Source organism: Panthera pardus, unplaced genomic scaffold (assembly GCF_024362965.1).
Source record: "Panthera pardus isolate Hobbes unplaced genomic scaffold, ASM2436296v1 HiC_scaffold_16, whole genome shotgun sequence".
Classification (NCBI taxonomy): Eukaryota; Metazoa; Chordata; class Mammalia; order Carnivora; family Felidae; genus Panthera; species Panthera pardus.
This window is the reverse complement of record NW_026526721.1, coordinates 150755450-150780445: the sequence shown is the minus strand read 5'-3', so window position 1 is coordinate 150780445 and position 24996 is coordinate 150755450. Positions and strand designations below refer to the sequence as shown.

The window sequence follows — 24996 nt, the reverse complement described above, 5'->3', positions numbered from 1 at the left end:
GGCACACAGGTGTGCAATATTATGCGACCATTAAAAAAGGAGGAGTTTGTGCCATTTGTGACCACCTGGGTGGGTCTCGGGCGTATTATGCTAAGTAAAATAAGTCAAACTGAGAAAGACAAATACCACATGATTTCACGCCTACGCGGAATCTAAAAACCAAACGGATAAACAAACAGGAAGCAGAATCAGACCTAGAATACAGAGAACAAAGTGATGATTGCCAGAGGGAAGGGGGGGGGGGTTGGGCAAAATGGGGGAAGGGGAGTGGGAGATACAGGCTTCCCGTTATGGAGGGAATAAGTCCTGGGAACAAAAGGCGCGGCATATGGAATAGAGGCAGTGATACTGTAATAATGTTGAAGAGTGACAGATGGCAGTCACACCGTGGTGAGCACACCGTAACGTATAACCTTGGCAAATCACTATGTGCTACACCTGAAAGTAATGTGATATTATGTGTCCACTCTACTCTAAATAAATAAATAAATAAATAAATAAATAAATAAATAAAGCGATCTAATTCAGAAACTGGCAAAGGACTCGACTAGCCATTTGTCTAAAGAAGCCATATAAATAGGCAACAGGCCTATGAAAAAAAAAATGCTCACCACCGCGAGTCAGAGAAAGCTGCACGCCGATGTTCACAGCAGCTCTGGTCACGAAAGCTAAAATGTGGAAGCAACCCAGGTTGCCTCACCGTCCATCAAGAGCTGAGTGGCTGGGCAAAATGCGGCATATATACGCGGGGGAATATTCTTCAGCCTTAAAAAAGGAGATTCTGACATACGCTACAGCGCGGACGAACCTTGAGGACACGATGCTGAGGGAAATAAGTCCATCCCAAACGGACAAATGCCATATAATTCCACTTACACGAGGTACTCAGAGCAGCCAAATTCAGAGCAAAAGGAAGTAGAACGGTAGTTGCCAAGGGCTGGGGGAGGGGGAAGGAAAATGGGGAGGCAGGGTTGAACAGGTACAGAGTTTCGGTTTTACAAGATGAAAAGAGTTGTGGGGATGGGTAGGGGTGATGATTGCACAACATTATGAATGTACTTAATACCCCTGAACTGTACATGGAAAATGGTTAAGGTGGTAAATTTTATGTTATGTATATTGTACCACCGTAAAAAAATAAATAAATTTTTTTTTGTAAAAAACAAAAATGCAGCCCTAGAAGTTAACCAGATTGTCTCCGGATGCCTGGCAGATATGCGTCTTCAGTAATCATATGCATCATGACAGTATGTATTAGTGCTGTTATTCTGAGACTGTCCTGTGTGTGTGTTGGGGTATAAAGCAAAAATGAGTAATCATGGAAAATGTTAATTCTATCATTTCCTGTGCCCGTGAGAATCGGTTTTCTCAGCATGGGAAAGAAGAGATTTAATTCAAGTTATTATCAGAGAAGAGGTTACGTGAAAACCTTACAGTTCTCAACTTGAATGACCAGTATTCCTATTTCTACGTACATTTCCTTGAAGTTCTAAATGTGAATAGCTCTGGCCACTGAAAAATCCTAGAAGCAATGGCAATGAGCGTTCCAGGTTGTGATCTTGGGGTACCACCTCCCCACCCCACCCCCTGCAAAAAAAAAACCAAACAAACAGAACTCCTTAGAGAAATGGCTGATTCTTGATCTGGCACAGGAGTGATACCACTTAGCCCTGGAACATCTTGTCATTCCAGATGGCAAGGAAGCTGTCAAACGGGAGGACCTGATTTTAATCCTGATTTGAAAAGAAACAAACTTTAAGATCACTTGATCAAAGGATGAAAGATAAATATTTTAAGAAAATGAAAGACTCAAAGAAATCTGAATGTTGACTGGGTACTTGACAAGTTTAAAGATTTCATGTTAAACTTTTTAGGTGTGATCATGGACTGTGTTTATGTTTAAAAAGAGATATGTCTTGAAATATCGGTGGATGAAATGATGTGCTGTCATTTGCTCTGTTGAAAAACCTGGTGGCAGGATTGGATAAGGGGAGAGATGCCATAAAGATGTTTTTTTTTTTAATTTTTAAAAATGCTTTATTCACTTTTGATTGAGAAAGAGAGACAGAGCATGAGCAGGGGGAGGGGCAGAGAGAGAGAGAAAAAAATAGAACCTGAAGCAGGTTCCAGGCTCTGAGCTGTCCGCACGGAGCCCGACGCAGGGGTCGAACTCACGAACAGTGAGATCATGACCTGAGCCGAAGTCGAACGCCTAACCGAATGAGCCACCCAAGCGCCCCCATAAAGAAGCTCTTAAATCAATAAACATGTTGGGTGATGGGTAGTGTAGGTTCATTTTAGTAGACTCTTGTGCATGTTGGAAATTTTCTATAATAAAAAGTAAAGACAAAACGAAATGCCATGGCCTGATCAAAACAGTGATTTCAAATGTAAGCTGAAATCTAAAATCACAAGGCCTTGACATCCAAATTGTAAGTATTGACTGCAGTCAAGCCGCATATAACAGAGGTGATGCCACACCACACACCTCCAAGTAATAGCAGCAGTAAACTTACAGAAGGACAATGAGTGACTTTCCCCGAAGTCACTAAAGGCTAATCAGGGGCACCTGGGAGGCCCAGTCAGTTAAACGTCTGACTTCGGCTCAGGTCATGATCTCACGCACGGTTCGTGGGTTCAAGCCCCAAGTCAGGCTCTGTGCCGACAGCTCGGAGCCTGGAGCCTGCTTCGGATTCTGTGTCTCCCTCTCTCTCTGCCCCTCCACTGCTCTCTCTCTCTCTCTCTCTCTCTCACTCTCTCTCAAAAATAAACATTAAAAAAATATTTTTAATGAGTAACAAAGCTAATCAGTATCAGTCTACATTTTGGATAGGTTACAAGAGTTGAAGAAAAATTGAAAAGAGCCATAAAAACAGTTAGAAAACCAAAGGTGAATATTTAGTTACCTGATTTTAGGATTTGGGGATTCAGCTCCTACATGTAAGAGAAGAAGCCAAAAAAGGACAAGATTGGGAGTTCGGCCCCATAAAAATACTAAATGCCTACAAATCGAAAATGTCATTACAGAAATATAAGAAGCAAGTCACAAATTGGACTTAATATATAAAAACATAAGAAAAAATGACAATTTCCATTTGGAAAAGAGACAAAGGGAGAAATAGAGCCATCAATCTGAAAAAATATATAAGCTCACAAATGATTAAATAAATGAATATAAAACAATGAGATAACACCTTTACCCATCAAGCTGGAAACGAAAAATTATAAAAATACGAATGATGAGAACAGAGCAAACAGGCATTTTTATATCTTGCAATCCTGTTGCAAGGAACGCCGAGCACAGCATTTCTGAAAGGTTATTTGACAATATATGTTTAATGCCTTAAATTCTAGAAACTTATCCTGAGAAAATAATCACAGATACAGAGAGAATTTCAAGAATGTTCACGATTGTTTCAGAAGAGCAAGAAATTTAGAAATGACCTCAATGTCCAAAAAAGAAGGGAATGATTAAGATAAATTACTATCTATCTATAATATGAGATGCAATTCAGCCCTGAAAATTCTCACAATAGAGATGATTTCATCACATGGGCTCAGTACTAATGGGCAAGGGGGGTGCTACAAAATTAAAAATATTCTGTCATCTCAACCATGTACAAGGAATACATATTTAGTGAGAAAGTAACTGACGAGGCTTACTCTAAAACTGTTATCATCTAGTGACCACCTTAGTGGCGATTAAATTTTTTTAGTCTTCTTTTATTTTCCACATTCACTAAACATCCCCTATAGATTACAGAATCAGAAAAAAAGAATACACATCTGTTTATTACAATGCATGACGAAAAAAATCTCCCTAAAAAAACCCTGCCTCTTTCCCAACCAACTTGTTTCCAAGTAAGTTCACAAAATCTGCCGAGACTCGCGTGCTGGGAGCCAGGACACAAGTTTGCTGGAAAAGCAGAGTTCTTCTTTTTATCTTGGATTACAAGGTACACTTGAAAGGTTACTTAAATATGACTGTAGAGTCATAAATACTAATCCTAGTACGTGTTTTTCTGTTGGGGTTCAACAATGTCCTCTGTGTAAGTGGGTAGAGTGGAGAATAAAAGCAGCGATTTAATAGAAACCAGCTATCCTCAATCTCTTTTCAGCCGTATCTCCAAGAATCTTCTCCAGGTGGCTTTGTTCCCATGCAGATGATGCTTTGCACCACAATCTAGATCAGCATTGTGTTCCTTCCAAGCCCTTTGGGGAAGACATAAAACCACCAAATCAGAACAACCCCCATACTTATCTTTTTCTGCTGTTGGTTGAAGTTGTCGATAATAACACCGATGAAGAGATTCAGAGTAAAGAATGAGCCAAAGATGATAAAAGCCACGAAGAAAAGGTAGTTTTGTGGGTTCTCCTCAAACCCTGGCTGTAGTTCTTTCTGTTAGGGAGTTTTTTAAACAAGAAAAGAAAACAATTACCGGAGAAAAGTAGAAGCCATCTTAACTACCTTATCTAAAAGACCACAGTGTCTCTCGGCAGGAGCTTTAGCTCCCCAGCCTCTGCCAACCAGCCATGGCTCGTGCAGGGAAACCCTCTTTAAGCTTCCCCTTGAGGGGCTTAAGTGGTACCATGCAATGGGGTGGGCATGTGAAAAGAGGCGTAGGCTTTTTCTCCTAAGCAATAGAGAATCATGAAAGGGTTGTAAGATTGGGGAATGGCATGACCACGTGTCCTTTGAGAAGGTCTCTAGAATGTCTATATGGACACATAACTGGAAGGAGCCAGACTGGAGATAAGGCCACTGGAGAAGGTGACTACCAACTCTTGAACAGCTACATCCTTCATATAGAGCCCACTGTTGTATTTAGTCTGTGCTTGTGCCCTGTCAGTCTTGAATTCCCAGTGCCTGGCATACTTTGTGACATGTAGATTCTCAATACACCTTGGATGGATGGATGGATGGATGGATGGATGGATGGATGGATGAGTGAATTAATAATCAAGCTCTAGAGCAGACGCAAAAATGGACCACAACTAAGTTCCCCCAACTCAAGGTGTGACCAAAAGCATCCAAAATCCCCTTTGTCCAAGTTCTTCACATTGTCATTGGCTTTATGCAGTTTGGAAACAGGTGACAGGAAGATTTCTCTTTTCTTTCTCCAGATGACATGCGAAGATATATCTATGAGTGTTGATAGCTCTGTCACTTGTTGAATGTTTTTATGATGTTTGTTATTTAATACCCACCACACAGACTAATGTAATGAAGGTAATATTTGAAAATATTTTTGTCTTTTGCCTTGAAGAGTACCTGGCCTTGGTCCCAATCGGCTTGAGATGTCCATTTGTTTGAACTAACGGTAGCCATTAGTACAAAAACTATATAATGGAAAGAATCATTGCTTGAGATGTCCATTTGTTTGAACTAAGGGTAGCCATTAGTACAAAAACTATATAATGGAAAGAATCACCACTCAGCATCTGACATTTAAAATAAGGTTATAATGCAGGCTAACCATCCTGCAAAGGGAGGTTCAACTAGGGAAAGTAAATGATAAAAGCTCACCTCTCTTGTACCCAGAAAAAGCAGTAGAGCGACAGAGAACATCAGAGTCATGAGATGTGTATCCTGATTCTCCCTCCACGGGTTTGGAGAGGGGACTTGGGATTCAGTAAATTGAAAGGAACACGAAGGGGGGAAAGAGGGTAGTTTTGCTCAACTTCTGTATTTTTCTAAAAGGAAGCTGCTGCTGGGAAGGCCTGGGATACATTGTGCAGGCAGGATGACTGAAGAGGTTAGAGTGGCATACTTGGACAGAAAGAGTCTCTCAGACTTTTCAGTTTTCATGAGGCTGGGACATGGAGTTGATAGTCATGGGCCCGCCCTGACGGGCTTTTGGTAAGTGATGGGAGTAGCCTGCTGGGCCAGGGAGCCAAGCAGAGGACATGACAGAGAGTCAGTGTTTAAGGCCAGGAAGAGTTAAGGGGGGAGAAAGGCCCATGTTTTCACCGATATTTGAGACCCACAAGATTCTCTGTGACTACGCAGACAAGGGTATCATCATGCTAGGTGCCAGCACATACCAGCTATAATGTCCCAGGACCAGCATCAGGCTAGACATCCCTCCACCCACCGCCACCCACCTATCATTCGCTCAGGGAACATACGTAAGTCACACTTCCTGCAGACTTCTGCATCAGATTCCCTCCCCATCCCCCATCTCCACCTCAAGGCAAATGGATGCCTAAGGTAAACTAGGGTGAAGGTCATATACTCAAAAGACAAAAATTAAGCACATCAATACTTTAAAATCCTGTGTTTGTTATAATTTACTACTGTACCACTTCTCATACCCCCAGTGCTGCCTCTACCAGCTCACATGTATTGAACATCTACTATGTGCCAGGCATCAATTCTGCAGACTCTCAAACAGAACAACATGTGTGTGACGACAGGAAAAAAATTAATGCTGGCTCCATTCTTGATTCAACCATTTGCTTACTCCATGGCTTTGGGCAGCATTCTTCCCTTCTACTCCTCAGTTTTCCCTACTGCGAAATAGAAATGGCCTAGATGGCTGAGTACCCTTCCAACTTTGGGAATCCATGATTTTACTTCTTACTTAACTAGAATTTAACAGGTGGCAATCGCCAGAAGCCCTTTTAGTCTCTGGAGAGACTGTAGCCATGGGAAGCCTCTCTTATCAGACGCAGTCCATCTGTAAGGTCTTCCCACAGCCCTTGGCTGGCACCCTTTGAAATCTGGCTTCTGCCTGTATACCCATTTGGAAAAGAAGTGAGAGAGGAAAATCAAGGCATTCTGTGATTCTGTTGCTTCTGGCTCCAAAGCATCCCAAAGCCCCTTTGTCCAAGTTCTCCTCCGTGAGAGGTTGTTCCTTGGTCACTATGGAGAAACAGGACCGGGCTTTGGAGCAGAATGGAATGGAATGCTCAACAGAAGATGAGTGGAAACTTTTTTTTTTTTTTGATCCCTATTTCATAGTGTTTGTCCCAAGGAAAACAGGGCAAGAACGCTAGCCAGTGGAACTACGACGTGGGAAGTTCTAGACCGTGTAGTGATGACATCCCTGATGTGACCCTGGCACTCTCTATAACGTGGCAGAACACGAGCTCACCCCTCTGGAATCGACAGCTGCATACATGATATCCATCCAGCCCTTAAATGTTGCCTGTAACAAAAGCAGAGAAACAAGAACACAGAGACTTGCCATCTGCAGATAAGTGCCGTAAAACAGCAAGCGAGGCCCCGTGGGCAGATGCGTCTAAGACGATGCCCCACTCTTCCAGGATGGAATGGCCAGGTGAAAGAGAATTCCTTTCCTTTACAAAGGAATTCAGACTATGGGTGTCTTGTGGGGTTTTTTTTTCTTCTTCATTTATACAAAATAAAGAGGTTTGGTTTTTTTTTAAAAGACATTCCTGCCTTAAAAATTTCTGGAGAAGCTATGTTAAAGCTGCTGGAAAGAGCCTGGCCGAGGCTTCCCTCGTGCCTCATGTTTGTGCTGTTCAAGCCCTGGCAACCGTGGTTTGACCAGAGGACTGACTTCCAACCAAGAAGTGCTGCTTAGCAACTGAGTCTCCGCCCCTGTTTGGCTCTGGAGAGTAAGGCGCCATACGGGATAGGGTGAGAGATGTACAGGGCCTTGCATGGAGGTTGAGGCTCAGGAAACAAGAAAGTTGGAGACACTCGGTGGGGGGCAGTTCCAGAGGGCACTGGCTTCCACATGAGGAGTCGATTCTACCAGCTCAATGCAGTCACTGTGTTTTTCATTAACCCGAGAAACGATTTATGCTTCTTTAAAGGTTTCGCTCCTCAGGGTGAAAAATATACCAACGGCACTTACCACTTGCAAGAGGGCAAGGTAAGCCATTCCCACATTGTCAAAGTTGACCGGCGGGGTGACCCAAGAGAAATTTCCACTTTCGCATTGACTTTGGTTTGCGACGACGCTGTAATTTATAACTGAGTTTGTATCTGATACATTAATGCATCTTCCAAATTTTCCAGAGAAGAAGTTTACTCCCAGGATACAAAATATGAGCCAGAAAATGAGGCAGACAAGCAAAACATTCAGAATGGCAGGTATAGCACCTATGAGAGCATTGACGACCACCTTAAAAAAGAAAACGGAAGAAAAACGTAACAGATGTGTAGGATTCACCACGCTCTGGATCTCAGGATGGGCCTGATGTGCAGGACTGGACCTCTTAGGGTCTGTCTTTACTTTCTACCCTCAAACTCCCAACCCCGCATCCTAGGACAAGCCCTGCTCTCGGCTCCCTATGGACCCGTTTCTCTTGTCACTGAGGATCACTTGAGAAGTGTCCTCTGATGACAGTGTCACAGACCTATGGGACACCTGCCCTAGGATTGAAGGAAAGCCGGAACCCATCTTGCCTACCACAGAATGCATGCCACATCCTAAATTTTTCATCTCTCAAATTCTAAACAGCGCGTTAGGTAGGAAGGAGTCCAGAAACAGCTTGACAATTTAAGGGAAGCCCAGCCCAAGAAGCACGATTGGTGTTTCCACCTCTCCCTGACAGCTGACCTTCCTCCCCTTTGCTGAAGAACGTACCTTCATTCCTTCAAACTGGGACAGTGCGCGCAGGGGCCTCAGTGCTCGTAGAGTCCTGAAGGACTTCAAGCTCTTTAGGTCGATGAGACTGGTCACAGAGACCTGGTGGGAAGAGAAGCGATAGGTAGTGTACCTGACTTGGCTCCCAGGGAAGCCAGTGGGGGGCTGGTAGCCCTCATTCCGAGAGGCAGACACAGGGTGTCCTCAGTGGATTATCCAGAAACAGAAGCCAGCCAGCCTTCTAGAAGTCGGAAGGCAAGTGAAGAGGCTATTTTTGCTCCAGTCTGCCAAAGCTACAACCCATGCAGGTGAGGGCAATGCACTTACATGATTTGTTTAATGAAAGACAAAGAAAAGTGAGAAACTGTTAAAGGAAACCAAAGGACATGACAATGATGTGTCACTTAGGGTCCTGAATTGGATCCTGGACTAGGGGGAGGTGAGGGAAGGTGACACAGGTGGATAGAAAGAATTAACCGTAAAGGACCTTATTGAAACGATTGACAAAATTAGAAAGCGTGTATGGATCTTACTACTGAGTCATGTTAAATTTCCTAACTTTGATAATTGTGCTGTGACCACGTGAGACAATTTCATTGTTCTCAGGAAACACACACTGGAATGTTTAGGGGTAACGAGGTGTGGTGCCTGCAACCTAATCTCAAGCAGCTTAGCAAGAAAAATGAAGCAAAAAGGACAAAGCAGATGGGGTGAAATGTTAACAACTGGTGAATCTGGGGAAAGAGTGTAAGGGGTTCTTTAGGTTGTTTCTTGCAACGTTTCCGTAACATCCTCAAATACCCGTTTCAATATCAAAATTAAAAGCTACAATGAAATAATAAATTGTTTGCTAGTATTTCCCCTCACTCAGTTAAACTTGGGGGGGGGGAATTCAATCCAATTTTCTCTCCCAACATACTTCTTCCCAATGAGTCAGGACTAAGGACTGGAAAGCTCTATAAACACACTAAACTGAAACTTAAATATAATGGGCTTAAGTTGCACACCACCATTTGTGGATTCCAGTCACTGTCATCGATTATGCAGAGGCTCAGCTTGCAAGACGGGTTGCCCAGCGGGACAGGAAGTGAGTTATCCTACAACTGACTGTGCTGACATTAGAGTTCACTATTATCTAAAACCATTCCCCACTAATCCTGTCAATCTCATCGTAGTAGTAAAATACTGGCAAATTCAGAGGAATTAAGTGAGTTGGTATGGCAGAATGGCAAAATTTTTAGATGGGTAATTCAGCTTTTAAAAAATTATCGATTCAGAATGCTCTTATTTATAAAGGTTTCCTAAAATAGGCTGTTTGCTTGTAATGGCGCTGCCCGTCGGGAGAGTTATTTCAGCAGCTTTTCCACAAATACTCCTTCTACCTGGTTCCTGGCGAGAGGGAAAAGAACAGCACAGCTTAACAGTTCTTCTGGCTTTACCCAGTAGCTGTTATCATGGGTGGGGAAGAAGGGTCCCTAGAGGGACATTGTCCACCTTTTCACCTGGAATCCGATCCCCAGTCTCCGTTCCACTAGATTCAGAAGCACTGATGAGACACGCAGACATAAAAACACCCGCATTCTTTCCCACTCCACAGTCTTCTGCTGCTTTTTATCTTATCTTTTTTTCCGATCTAACTTGCATTTATCAGTCTGCACCGTGTGAACAGTCACCATTTTGATACATATCTTTTTTTCCTTGTGGTTTATTCCTTTTAACTGTTGTAAAATATTACAGTATATAAATATTCATATTTTATGGATCCATTCCCCCTTGGTGAGTATCTAGGTTATTTCAACTTCTTTGCTGCTATGAACAACACACTGGACAGCTGTATGCATTTTTCCTGCCTACGTACTCAAGAATTTTCCTTACGTGTATAACTAGAAGTAGTATTTCTGGATAGTAAATTACAAATTGGGCTCATTTGTAATTTTACTTAATAGTGCAAAATTTTTCTGGGGCACCTGGGTGGCTTAGTTGGTTAAGTGTCTGACTTTTGATTTCAGCTCAGGTCATGATCCCAGGGTTACAGGATCGAGCCCCCCATCAGGCTCAGTGCTGAGTGTGGAGCCTGCTTGGGATTCTCTCTCTCCTTCTGTCCCTCTGTCCTGCTCTCTCTCTCTCTCTCTCTCTCCCTCTCTCTCTCAAAATAAATAAATAAACCTTTTTAAAAAATACTGCAAAAATTTCCCTGAAATTTTATTACATTAGTAGCAGTGACTACAGATTCCATTTTCTTATATCTTTCTAAGTATTAGAGATTATCCAACTTTAAAATTTTTGTCAGTCTGACGAGTAACACAGTTTCTCATTTTAACATGTACTTCTGTGCTAATTGGTGATGTAGCTAGTATGTATTTCTTCATATATTTATTACAACTTGAGTTCCTTACGTGAATTACCTGTTTGCATCCTTCTCCCATTCTTACATTGGGTTGTCTTTCTCTTGTTGAGCGGTAAGGAGTTTTTTATACTATGGATAATAATTTTCTGTTATGTATATGGCAAATACTGTCTCCAGGCCCTAGCCTGTCTTTATAATTACAATTCTATTGAATAAAAAAACCAGAGGCTTTACATTTTGGGATAGTTGAATTCAATTATGTTCTTGTGGTTGTGTTTGTATTTTTCTTTTTACATACATTTTTTTTTAAGTCCGACCATTTATTTTGAGAGACAGAGTGCATGCAAGCAGGGGAGGGGAAGAGAGAGAGGGAGAGAAAATCCCAAGCAGGCTTCTTGCTGTCACTGCAGAACCCAGTGCAGGTCTCCAACTCACAAACTGTGAGATCATTACCTGAGTCGAAATCCAGAGTTGGATGTTTAACCGACTGAGCCACCCAGGCGCCCCTCTATTTTTCTACTTCAAAATTATAAAGATCATTTTACACAATGCTGATTAACAAGCAGTGTAAAAGGATTATTCACAGACATTCTCTTATTTAATCTGCACAATAATTTTCTGAATTAAGTACATTTTATATCACCTGCCATGTTAGACAAGGAAACCCAAAGCCCAGAGGATTAACAACTTACTTCAAGTGGAATTGGCGTTCACACCCTGGCCTATGGGATGCCAAAGCTAATAACAGCAATAGTGGACCACACTTATCCAGTGCCTTGTCTGGGATTTATAAAGCATATAATTATAAGATTATTTCTCTCCTTGTTCTACTCATTTTTGTTCCGTTCATTTTGTTATCAAGGTTATACTTGTCTCATTAAGTAAAGTTTGTAAGCTTCCTCTCTTTTCGTATTCTTTGTAACAATTTGAATAAGGTTGGGGGTAACTGCCTATCTTAGTTCAGGCTGCTGTAACAGAATATCATAGCCTGGGTTGCTTATAAATAATGGAAATTTATTTCTCACAGTCTGGAGCTGGGAAGTCCAAGATCAAGGTGTCAGCAGAGTCACTGTCTGGTGAGAGGCCACATCCTGGCTCACATATTGCTTTCTTCTCCCTGTGTCTTCCCGTGACAGAAGGGGTGAGGAAGCTCTGTGGGGTTCTCTTTTATAGCAGCTGTAGTTCCATTCATGAGGGCTCTTCCCTCATAACCTCTGCTCGTAACCTAATAAACACCTCTAAATAGGAACACATTGAGGATTACGTTTCAACATATGAATTTTAGGGGATGCAAACATTCAGTATATAGCACTACTCCTTGAAAGTTTGATACAACTTGCCTGTAAAACCATCTCGGCCTGGTGCCTTTTTTTGACAGTGTGTATTGAACTACTGTTTTGGTATTTTAAATGGTTATTGTTAGATTTATGTTTTCTATTTTGTTTCTGGTCAAATTTTGGCACTCGGTAAAAAGTCTATACTCTCATTTTTATTAATGTGAAGATTTATGTCAAAAGAAGGAAGCACTTTGCTTAAGGTTACACAGAAAAAGCACAGGCAAGAGAGCTTTAGGATCAGTTTCCTGAGTTGAGGTCAGTGGACCACAGGTCCCTAGAATGGAGATGCCAATCATTTGTCCACTGTCTTATGGGTTCTTCACTATAATATAAGAAGATAATGGATTCAGAATGATTTGCACCCTGGGAACTGACAGGGTTGACAGACGTGGATATATTTATTTCCTTTTATCATTCCTGCTGGAGCTCCCATAGCACTGCTGCCTTTCTAAAATGCCTGAAACACATGGCTACTTGTGTCCACCAATCATTTTTTTAATTTTTATTTAAACTCTGGTTAGTTAACATACAGTGCAATACTAGTTTCAGGAGTAGAATTCAGTGATTCATCACTTACATACAACACCCAGTGCTCATCCCAACAAGTCCCCTCCTTAATGCCCACCACCCATCTAGCCCATCTCCCTACCCACCTCCCCTCCAGCAACACTCAGTTTGTTCTTTATTGTTAAGAGTCTCTTACGGTTTGTTTCCCTCTTTCCCTTTTACCCCCTTCCCATGTTTATCTGTTTCTTAAATCCCACGTATGAGTAAAACCATATGGCTTTTGTCTTTCTCAGTGTGACTTATCTCGCTTAGCATAATACACTCTGGTTCTATCTACATTGTTTCAAATGGCAAGATTTCATTCATTTTGATGGCTGAGTAATAGTCCACTATGTACATATATACCACATCTTCTTTTATCCATTCATGAGTCGATGGACGCTTGGGTGTGTCCACCAACATTAGCAACATTATGGTTCTCCAAATAGGTATGCTGACCACGTGGTTTATGCACGTGTCGTGTCTGCTTCTTTAAATAGCAGGGACAAAGTCTAACTAGTTAGCTCATGGTAGAAAGGATATCAATGTTAAAATCAAGGGCTTTAGAGTGAAGCTTACTGGGTTTTTGAGTTTCACCTCCACCATTTCTAGCCAATCTTTGACACGTTTCTTAACTTCTCTATGACTTAGTTTCTTCCTGCGTATATGAGAAAAGTAATAGTGCCTACCGTACTGAGTGGTTGTGATAGCTAAAAGCGAGAATGCATATGAAGCATATGGCAGAATACCTGGTACAGACAAAGGATTTGATAAGTGTGATCTACTATTATTAGCTTTAGCATCGCACAGACCAAGGTGTGAGTCCCAGTTTCATCTGAAGCAAGTTGCTAACCACCTGAGCTTCAAATTTCTTTGTCCGTAATCTGGTAGGTGATGTATAACTCTGCTTAAGCCAGAGCATTGATGTGCAGATTAAATGAAAGAATGTTCTTATGTTGCTTGGCAATCAAAAGGGAGACCAGCTTAGTCTACTGGCTTCTGACCTGCTTTGAGAAGTCTTCAGAGAAAATAGAAAGTTGGAAGGAGAAGGGTAGGACACTCAATATTATTCTAGGCATACATCAGACATCAGCAGGGCTTATGGAGAGAACTGGATGAGTCATCATGGAAAGGGCTGGGGTGGTGAGAATATGAAGTGCAGTGTGAAGAATGTGACCCAGAACAGACGGGACTGCTGATGGGTAGATGACGACTATTTGCAAGTACTGTGAAGAAAAATATTTTGGAGAGGCACCCATATAAGGCACACAGGAAAGGCAGCTCCCGTATGATACCCACCCCTCCCCTCCCCCCAACCCTTGCCCGCATGGCACACAGAGCTGGTAAACTTACAATTACAATGATGAAGTCAAGCCAGCACCAGACACTGGTGAAATACTTCCCAAATCCAAAGGCTACCCATTTTAGACCCATCTCCAGGATAAAAATGTAGGTGAAAATATGGTCAGTACAATTAAGTAATGCTTGGATATTGGGTCGTTTCTCAAGGTGAATATCTTCAAATACCTGAAATGATAAAGCATAGCCATAGGCCAGGTTGAATATTTGCACAGAACTGCTTGAGGACTTTACTTTTTAATTTTTCTTCCTTATTTGAATAAACTAGTATCTCTTTTGGTGACGAGGTTTTGCTCAAAAGGTATTAAGGATGAAATGTGTCAGTGGAATCAATTCCTTGAGTAAGTAAAACCACAAGGAAGATCCTATTTCTAGACTTCCATTGCCACAAGAGCTCCCTAGGTTCTCATCACTGACCCCTGAAATGTGAAAACATCTTCCTAACAGATCACCACACAATTTCCTGATCTTCCTGATCCTTCCAACTCTTGTCAGCAATATCTTGCCAATGTTTCCAGAACCACTCAGTGAAATATTCCATCTCTCTCATCCTCCTAGTTATTTTAGTAGCCCTATTCAGTGGCTCTCCATTGCCTGTAACACCTTAGGTCCAAACACCTTAGCTCCCACTCTAAATCCTGCCAACCCTGATGCCAACGACCTACCACAAACAGCCTTACCACTTACCCCTGTGCTCACGATGGATGTGCTCATTTTTATGTGTACCAACACATGCAAAAGTTGAGGAAGCTCTGGGCTAGTGTAAATTACTTTGAACGTGAAACATTCGTTCAGTGTGATCATGAAAATGAGATGCCTTAGCTTCTGAAGAGACACTTTTTCATGCTGCATGCAAGCATTTCCCTCATTCAAAGTGCATATGTGATTCTTCGGGGTCTATATAACTAGGGTAAAAACTGAGAATGAAAAAAAAGAAGATAAGGGGACCTAGTACTGAACCTGTCAAGACATCTGGCAAACACTGAAGGCAAGAAAGAAATCGGTCCTGCTGTTGAGTACGAAGGTAAGCCCACGGCCCCATGGCCCTAGGGAACAATAATGCAAAAGAATAAAACAGTCTGACTTTCAACTCCTAGGTGGGCTTTGACTGGAGAAGACCCTCCACTTCCTCCTGTCCTCTGTCATCTCCTCATCATTTTTGAAGTCTTAATTTGGCTGATATTTTCCATAGGAAACTGTCCTTCTTCCACCAAGAATGAGTTAGATGCCCATTCTACATGGCCCCATGTTATCCACTGCTTCTCTGAGTGTATCACTATGGTCCTGGTCTATAATTGCTTGGACCCCATCTGTCTTCCCTACTAGACTCCCTGCTCCTGGAAGTCATGGACTTATCTGTGTGTTTGCCTCTTAAAGACAGACAAATGGGAATGGTGTGGAAGCTCAGTTCCTCTGTCATTTTGGAAGCTGAGCAGCAAGCTGGCTCAGCAGATCTGTTTGCTCCACAGAAGAGTAGGCCAATATTAGCAACTGAGCTTTGGAGGCTCCCACACTATAATGAGGACATTTCCTTGTCCAGGAAGCTCCCATTATTACACAGTTGTCCAGACCAGAGCTTCCCAAACTCTCATGAGTCCCAAAGCATCTAGGTTCTGATTTCAGCGGGCCTGGGGTGGGCCCAAGACTGCATTTCTAACAAGTTTCCAAGCGATACTAAGGCTGCTGGTCCACACAGCACAGACAGTGGCAAAAGACCAGATGTTTCCTGTCTTCCTTTCTCTACAGATACGTTAAGTGGAACTAGACCCGAGTCCCTCTCCTATAACCCTCAACATTGTGTGTTCAGTCTTGCTTTGTCCAACCTACACTTCTCTTAACATAAGAAAGATGAGAACTAGAAGGAGGGTACCATGTCTCCCTGGCCTTCTGACAACACCGTGCTTTCCCACTGAGTAACACAGGGTTTGGTAGACACCAATTATCATCGTGGAATAAATGAAGAGCCCCATTACTTGAATAAGGTAAATAGCCAGTGAAAATGTAAGCCCAGAAGACTTCAGGGGATCCTAGACCAAGGGTTCGCAACAAAAAGTAGGAGAGTTCTCTGATATGGTTTAGAAAAATTTACTTTTCTTTTTCTTGAGAAATAATTTGTACTGCAAGTAGATAAATGGAGACGGGTGCTGATCATAGGGTCTGGGGGGCCCCAGCGTGCACTCATCTGCTTTCACCTGGAGATCACACAAAGTAAAGCACTAGCCAGGAAAGCAGTGGTGACGAAGCAAGACATTTCCTTGTCCCTTCCAATGGCTAGTGACTTAATGTTCTGTGACCCCAAATCAATAAGGGAGAACCTAAGGTTCCATTCACTTGCATACCAAATAGTAAGAGAGTTTAGTTATATATTATGTCCATTTTAAGGGAAAACACAAGATAGAAGGGGACGAAGGGAAAGAGAGAGAGAAACATGTAGGTAGTAAGGAAGAAGATACTATCACTCAAGGGTGGGGGGCAAAGAGAAGGCAAGGACCAAAAGGTGAGGAGAGAGAGCAGGAAGGATATATGCTATGGAGGCCAATGGATTTGGAGTTATTTCCAAACCTCACTGGGACACACCTGACACCTCAATCTAGAAGGATCTGCCATGTACATAAAGCATTATCTCTTTGTTTCTCCTCCCAAGGGAACATGAGTGGTGGAAAATACCAAGACAACATATTATATCCTCATCTGGTCCCTGTAGCCTTTCCCTCTTAATGTTTTACCTTTTGGAGAGCAGCTCTATGTTCTTCTGGAAAAGAGAGGTAGAAACATTGCTGTCCAGAGGAAGAAATATGTAGGATACAGTGAAAATGTCTAGAAATTGTCCAAGAATGAGGGACAGGCCTGGGGTCAAGGGCAGGCTCCAGTAGCCACTTTAAAGTGCTGATTTGAGTCACGCTTCCCCACAGGTAAAGTGTCTTTGGCTTGGGGACTTGCCAGTTGGAGCATGACTCTAGAAGTTGTGTAAAATCTTGCCCTTGAGGGGACCCAGCAGCAGAGATCCCGCTTCTGCCTTGTCTCCCCACATTCACAGTCCCATGTCAGAATGTAGCCCAGCTGCCTTGATCCCCAATGTCCCCACAAGACCGTGATAATTTACCAGTGCCCCACTGCTCAGCAGAATCACAAAGATAACAAAGCTCTCAAACCAACTGTGTTTCACTATTTGGTAGCAGGTTTTCCGCAGGTTCCACCAAATGATCCAGTGGGACTTTCTCTTGTCCGTGGCACAGCATGGGAAGCAGTGACCCAGGCCTACAAGAAATAAGCAGTAGCATTATCATTAGTGCCTGCCTTGAACTGTATTAATAATCCTAACTCTTCATCCCTGCCTTTATGTTTATTCCTTACCTTTGCAATTTTTCCCACTGAAGAAAGAGGTGAAGTTGCTTTCCAACCCCTCAGTTCTGGGCTTGGCCATGTGACTTGATTTGGCCAATAGAGCAGAGTGAAAGTCACACATGCCTGCTCTCCAGGACCATTTTCATAAGAAAGGAATATTTGGGTCAGCCCACTGGTTTCAGGAGAAGGAGGATGGACATGTGGTACAGAACCAAGTGGCCCAGGTAAGCCCAGGCTAGGTTGGACAGCTCCCAGTCATTACCACTCATACGAATAAAGCCAGCCAAAATCAGCAGAGATACCGAGCCTAGATGAGCGGAATCATGTAGATGCATGTTCACTCTTGTGTGCCACTGGGGCTGCATGGCTGTTTGTTATACTGCAATTTCTTTTGGCAATAGTAAGCTGTGTCCTAAGGACTGAAGGGAATGAGGTAAGGAGGGGCACAGGCTCTGTGAACCACCCAAACCACACAGGGGAGAATCTGATCCACTGTCGAGGTGCTTACACATAGCTGGACATTTGAATTCAACACACACGAGCCCTCGGCATGAATCACGTCATCCTTCTCCCCTTGTCTCCTCTGCCCATCCTCCAAGTCCTGTGGATGCTAATTTCACAGTGATCACAACATTCCACTCCCTTCCTCATCATCTTCCTAAGCAACCGTGAGGTCTCCTCAGTCTGCCCCTGCCATCCTCCATTGTTTAGAACACCAATAGGTCAATCTCCCTGAAAGGTTATTTCTTCTTTTATGCCACCCCTCCCTTCTTGAAACCAACCTTTCTTCTCCAACTCCACTGTTGACAACCTGTGCATACCTCAAAGACCAGTCCAAATGTAAGTCAGGAGAACAGTGATCTATTCCTAGCCTGACTTCTGACCCCGTGGGAAGTTGGGGGGCTGTCAAATCACCTGGAATATGTTTGAAACCATTCTTGGTGTCTTGTCTGAGACCGGTCTAGTGTCAAACTTATGGAGAAATTTTTAATTTTTAGATTCATTCATTCATTCACTTAAGTCTCTATCATCTATCTATCTATCTATCTATCTATCTATCTATCTATCTATCATCTATCTATGTTGAGCCCATAATCTAGGAAAGATTCCATTCTCACCCTAGAGATACAATATTAAGTCACTGCCTATGTTTTTAAGGACCTCACAAGAGAGACAGACACAAATAAATTCCCCACATGAATATAGGAAATAATAAAGGCACATAGGAACGAACCACTGTAACTACTCAAGGAATCAAGAGAGACTGCATTTACTGATTGCTTATTATGTGCCAGATACTCTTCTAGGTGATTTACATTCACTCACTTAATACTAACAATAACCCTTTGCAGTAGATACTAGTATTATAGCCATCTTATAAATGAGGCACAGAGTGGCTAAGTAAATTAAGTCACACAGCTAGTAAGTGGAGAGGCCAAAATTAAGCTCAGGCAGTCTGGCTCCAGAGCCAAAGGTCCTAACTACAATGCTATCTTTCTTTCAGAGAAAAATCTTGAGGGATGGCAGGGCTCCATTCAACCCTGGTCAGGTTCCCTTTTCTACCACCTCGTCTACGTCCTGACAATGGATGTACTGGGGGTCAGAGAAAGTGGAAGACATATTGGCCCAGTGGGCTGTCTAGGAAAGTTTTCTAGAGTTTCTACCCTAGTGGTTAGGTTATATAAGTTGAGCCCACCTAAATCAAGAATTTCCTGAAATCTCCTTTGCCTGGATATGATAATGGCCCCAAGAATTGATAGATGCCCTCTCTTCACTTTTGTCTCCAGTAGAAGTAGAAAGAAGGCATCTACAGAGCTTCCAAGAATAACAGAATTTCCTCCAAATGTTCTGCGAACTGGATGCAGGAATACTGCCACTTACCTTTGGGAAAACATCTCTCTGGTTCTTTTTTGGGAACCATTTCCGGTATCCTTGCAAAAGGATCCTGTGGATCAATGGTGCTACATTCTGAGAAAACACTGGTAGTATCAGACTTCTGCACATGAGAACAAAGGAAAAAGGGAATCATTTACCAAGACTGTCTCTCACCATGGTAGCACCTAATACCTTAGTGTGTGACATTTTAGGAATAAAGCTAGCTAGACAAAGATTCCAGGTATAGGGGTTTCTAGAAAGTGTCCCTCTCATTGGGTGTTTTTAAAAAGTGCTCTGAGTAGCCCTGACATTAGGAGAGAATTTCCTAACTACTCTCCCTTGGCTGAAAAAAGACAAGGTATATGAAGATACAGTGTCTCAACATTCCCCCCTCTACAAATCATACCTCTGATACACTACCTAACTCCAAATAGGGAAGCTGGGTGATGAGGTGAAGGCTACTTTACTGAGACTAATTTTCAGCTCTCTCAATCCCTAGAAGAGTAGGCCTATGTTAGTGGCTCTCATTGATTTTTGTCTTCCAGGATACATTTTGACAATGTCTAGAGACACTTTTGATTTCACAACTGGGGGATACTATTTGCATCTAGTGGGTAGATGCCACGAATGTTGCCAAGCATCCTACAGTAGACAGAAGAACCTACCACCATGAGGAATTATCGTGCCCCAAATGTCTTAGTGGAGAGGTTAAGAAACCCTGGCCTACACCTTTGCTTAAGATCGGACTCTGGCAATTGGTTCCGCATTAGTCTTGATAGCCATAGTGACTGTCTTGGAGAATGTGTATGGATAAGCCACAGGTTCCTCTTGGGAGCACCCTGGGAAAATTACCTTTCGGGGGTTCTGTGCTGACAGATAAATGTCACCTTCAGAGAACACATCGATTTCCACACTTTGAGCTCCTGGGCTGGTAGACGTCTTGGTCTCCTGAGGGAGTTCATAGGCCTGACACAGAGGAGGCCAATTAAGTACAATTAATATTTCTCCTGGACAGCTCACTTGAGATAAAACAACTTTGAATTATGACGTTTTACTCCTTTTCTTTTCACTTTTTAAAACTCTCCTGGAGAAACTCCACACAAAATAATTCTGGGAAAGCTACCATAGGAAACAGGTAATGAAACTTACCCAAAAGTCATTTAAGCAAAACTATATGGTTTTGGTACAAAATTCACCAAATAATTCAGAAGGGAATGACTAAATAATAAATTATTTAAAAAGTGGTACTGGTATAATTATCCCTGAAAAAAAATAATATAATACAGAATGCAGTAAAAATAAAATCCATAATGATTTGATGTACTAATATAAAAATAGATGAGTAGAAAATGTTAGAAGAATAATTTGGAAAATAATTTTTTTTATTCTTTGGGGTACGGAGGATTGGCTTAGTGAAATAGAAAAGGGCATAAAGAGACAAATGAAGATGTATTACTACAGAAAAATAAAAAGTGAATTTTGTGTGACAACCTGTGGGTAAATTCAAGAAAGATGTACAAAGTCATGCAGGTATATGTGATTACACCTGCAGGTATAATCAAGAAGGATGTCACGGTGTATGTAAATATTCCTGTGGCTCTGACACTCTAAGGTCATAATTTAAGAACACTTCTCCCGTTCGAACACATGCATGGACACATTACACACACACACACACACACACACACACACACACGAAACACAGGTAAATGTATCTATGGACCAGACACAGAACAGAAATACGAAGTAGTAACAATTTAAAGTGTGTAGCAGAGAGGGGCGCCTGGGGGGGTTAAGTCGGTTGGGTGTCTGACTTCGGCTCAGGACATGATCTCATGGTTTGTGAGTTCGAGCCCCGCGTCGGGCTCCGTGCTGACGGCTCGGAGCCTGGAGCCTGCTTCAGATTCTGCGTCTCCTCCTCTCTCTTCCACTCCAATGCTCATGCTCTGTCTCTCTCTGTCTCTCAGTCATAAATAAACATTAAAAAAAAATTAAAGTGTGTAGCAGAGAATGATAACTAAAAGTGCCCCATATGAGGAAGGGAGCAATAAGGCCTGAGTAAAGGTACCCACTGGATCTGAAATACGCCTAGTGTCACTATTAGACAGGAAGCTCAAGTTGGCAATTTAAGACTTGGTTCTGCGCTGCTTGCCCCAGAAGTATCTATTAAAGACATCACAGAACTTAGACTGCAGAGGGAGTGACAGATCCTCTCACTAAAGATGAAATTTTAAACGAAGGCTCCGAAATACAGGAGGAGACAAACAAATCAGTAGCCCTGTAAATTAACTACTAGGAGGTGGATTTACCTGAGAAAAAACCCGAAATCATATAATAATCTGGAAGGGTCATCAAAATGAGTAAGTTTAGGATTTAATCAAAAGTATACAGAGTTTCACTTCCTGAATGGCAATGTAAGGAGCTCCGTGGACGTGTTCTCCAGAGAAATGAGCCTCAGTGGGGAAAAATATTTTTAAGAAATCACTTAGAGTCTCTGGAAATTGTCCTCAGGGCATACAGCCAAGGAAGAAACACTTATTCAAAAAAATCTTCAGAATTCAGTGACAGCAGCAGGAGTCCATGGCAATCGAGCCATGATGTCCCCTCTCCCTCTCACCTTCCAGCTCAGTTTGATGGAAGCCTTACTTGAGGCGGCTGCGAGGAAGATGAGGTTCCCTCTACCCTCAGCCCCCAAGGAAGTGAGATGTATCTTATCAGGAGGTGGAGATCACTAGCTTTCCTTATCCTCTCCAATGCGGAGTTGACGAGGCCACGTTCCTGGTGAATGCGGCCAAGGATTTGGGCTCTCTTTTTCAAACCAGTCTCCTAGGACAGAGACTATGCCAGGCTCCCCAGCTTGAGAATACTGGAATCCTGATAAGCCTTACGCCAGCTAGTTTGGAGGGAAGAGCTTCCCTCTTTTGACAAGAGGGAAGCTGAGAAGATGTGAGACTACTGCCCCTCCAAGCACTTGTATTAGTAGCTAAGGGCTTTTGTCTATGGTAGGAGGCATTCCAGAAGAAACGAGAACTTTGAAGCTCTCCACAAAAGAACCGACTTTATCTGACACAATGTGAGGGAGTCCAAGCCTAAGGGTATTCTTGAAAACAACGGAGATTTTGATGGTAAGCAAGGAAGAAGAGACTGGTAGCTCTTCATGAAAAGCAACAAACTCTAACTGATTTGGATGTAAATCTTAAAAATAAATAAATAAATTAAAAAAACAGCAACAAACTAAACCACAGGTCAGCAAGTTCACCACAGAGAACCGAGGAAAGAGACAACTGAGAAGACTCTCCCTGGGTTGGGGGCGGAGGGGAGGGACCCGAGTGGCTCAGTCAGTTGAACATCTGACCTCGGCTCAGGTCATGATCTCGCAGTTTGTGAGTTTGAGCCCCACACTGGGCTCACTGCTGTCAGTCTGTCAGCGCAGATCCCACTTTGGATCCTCTGTCCCCTTCTCTCTGCCCCTCCCCGGCTTGCATGCCTCCAATAAATTAAAAAATAAATAAATAAATAAATAAATAAATATTTTTTTAAAGAAGAAGAAGAAGGAGAAGGAGGAGGAGGAGGAGGAGGAGGAGGAAGAGGAGGAGAAGAATCTCCCTGGGGTCAGAAAAAATCTCCAAGACTGGCCTAATAAGTAAACCCTACCTGAATTTAATTAGATCAGACTGTGGAGCAATCAATGCCCTGTGGTATCGTCAAAAACAATAGAGCAATTAAGCCAGCAGTTAGTTGAGCCTAAAATCTGGGTGTGACACCATATATGGCAGACAGAGTAACAGAGAGATCATGGAAAGAGATAGTCAAAGAGAGACCTACTAAAATAACTGTCATCCTGCAGTGACGGCCAGCAAACCCAAGGGTGTGCCCTCCAAAGTGGCACCAAAGACTTCACATTTGTGTGTGTGTGTGGTGACGGGAGGTAGGGAAAGGAGGGAATAGACTTCACTAGAATAGTCTAACCAAGTCACCAAAGAATCCGTAGAGAGGAGAAAAGGGAATAAGTTCCAGGTCCGCTACAATATATTAAAATGTCCAGTTTTAAACAGAAATTATAAAACATGGGAAAAAACCCAGGAAAGTATGACCCATACATAGGAAGAAAGCAGACAACATATACTGCCTGTGAGAGGGCCTGGATGCCAGAGTTAATAAAGAATACAAAGCAGCGAGTATAAATATGTTCAAAGAATTTTTAACAATATTTAATAAATAAGGGATGCTATGATAACAATGTATAATCAAATATAGATTATCAATGAAGTGAGAAAAGTTATTTAAAAAACAATAAAAATTCGGGGCGCCTGGGTGGCTCAGTTGGTTGAGCGTCCAACTTCAGCTCAGGTCATGATCTCATGGTTTGTGAGGTCGAGCCCCACATCGGGCTCTGTGCTGACAGCTCAGAGCCTGGAGCCTGCTTCAGATTCTGGGTCTCCCTCTCTCTCTGCCCCTTCCCTGCTCATGCTCTGTCTCTCTCTGTCTCTCAAAAATGAATAAACCTTAAAAAAAATATTTTTTAAAAACCAATAAAAATTCTAGAGTTGAAATGTGTAATAACGGAAATGAAAAACTCACTAAGTTGAGCAACAGCGCATCTGAACTGGCAGAAGAAAGAATCAGTGGCCTTGAAGAGGGATCAGTACAGATTGTGCAATCCAAAGAGCACAGGAAAGAAAGAAGAGAGAAAACCTAAAGGAAACTCAGAGGAATTTAGGACACTATTAAGCACACCAACTACAAAGAAAGGAGAGAGAAAAAGGAGCAGAATAATGGCTGAAGACTTCCCAATTTTGACCAAAAATATTAATCGACACCTTTAAGAAGCTCAGAAAACTCAAAATAGGATAAACGCAAAGGGATCCAAACATAGATATACCATAGTAAAAATGCTGAAAGCCAAGGACAGAGGAAATATTGAAAATAACAAGAAAGAAGCCATTCATCATGTACCATGGGATTCCAACAAAATTAACAGCTGACTTCTTATTAGAAACAATGGAGACTAGAAAGCAGTGGAATGATATGCCGCGAGTGCTGAAATTAAAAAGCAAATGTGAACCAAGATTTTATTATCCAGCAAAACTATCTTTCAAAAATGAAGGTGAAATAAAGACATTCCCAGATTAACAAAAAGGAAATTCTTGGCGAGCTGACCCACCTTACAAAAAAATGCTGAAAAAGATCTTTCAGGCTGAAAGTAAGTGATCCTAAATGATAGTAAAAGTACACACAAGAGAGCAAAGAGCGGAGGTAAAGGTAAGTCTGTAATTATAAAAGATGAGGAAAATGCGTATTTCTTTTCTTCCCTTCTGATTTCAAAAGAAATCGTCTGAAACAGTTTAAAATTAATGTATTTTTGGACATGTAACATATAAAAATAAAATATATGTGATAATAATAATACCAAAGAGGCAACCAGGAGTAAAGTTTTATTGTAGTAAGGGTATGACACCTGAAGGTAACTCACATTCACAGAAACAAATGAAGAGAGCTAGAAATGATAAATGAGAAAATTAATAAACTCTATAAATAGATACTTGTTTTCCTTCTTTTCTCAGCTTCACTAGTAAACATATAATTATATAAAACAACGATAAAAATGTATTGTTGTGTTTTTAAC

At 42.1% G+C, this 24996-nt stretch overlaps 1 protein-coding gene across 1 annotated transcript in view; it reads right to left on the bottom strand.

Moving 5' to 3' along the window:
- SCN11A (sodium voltage-gated channel alpha subunit 11) overlaps positions 1–24996 on the bottom strand; it is an 85501-nt gene that overhangs the window by 13614 nt on the left and 46891 nt on the right. Inside the window, exons 16-23 of the mRNA XM_053903973.1 lie at positions 20223–20336; positions 19377–19491; positions 17254–17408; positions 14145–14318; positions 8562–8663; positions 7827–8096; positions 7098–7151; positions 4258–4399 (exon numbers count right to left, since the gene is read on the bottom strand). Of these exons, the coding sequence (XP_053759948.1) occupies positions 4258–4399; positions 7098–7151; positions 7827–8096; positions 8562–8663; positions 14145–14318; positions 17254–17408; positions 19377–19491; positions 20223–20336 (1126 nt within the window). The remainder of the gene's footprint in view (positions 1–4257; positions 4400–7097; positions 7152–7826; positions 8097–8561; positions 8664–14144; positions 14319–17253; positions 17409–19376; positions 19492–20222; positions 20337–24996) is intronic.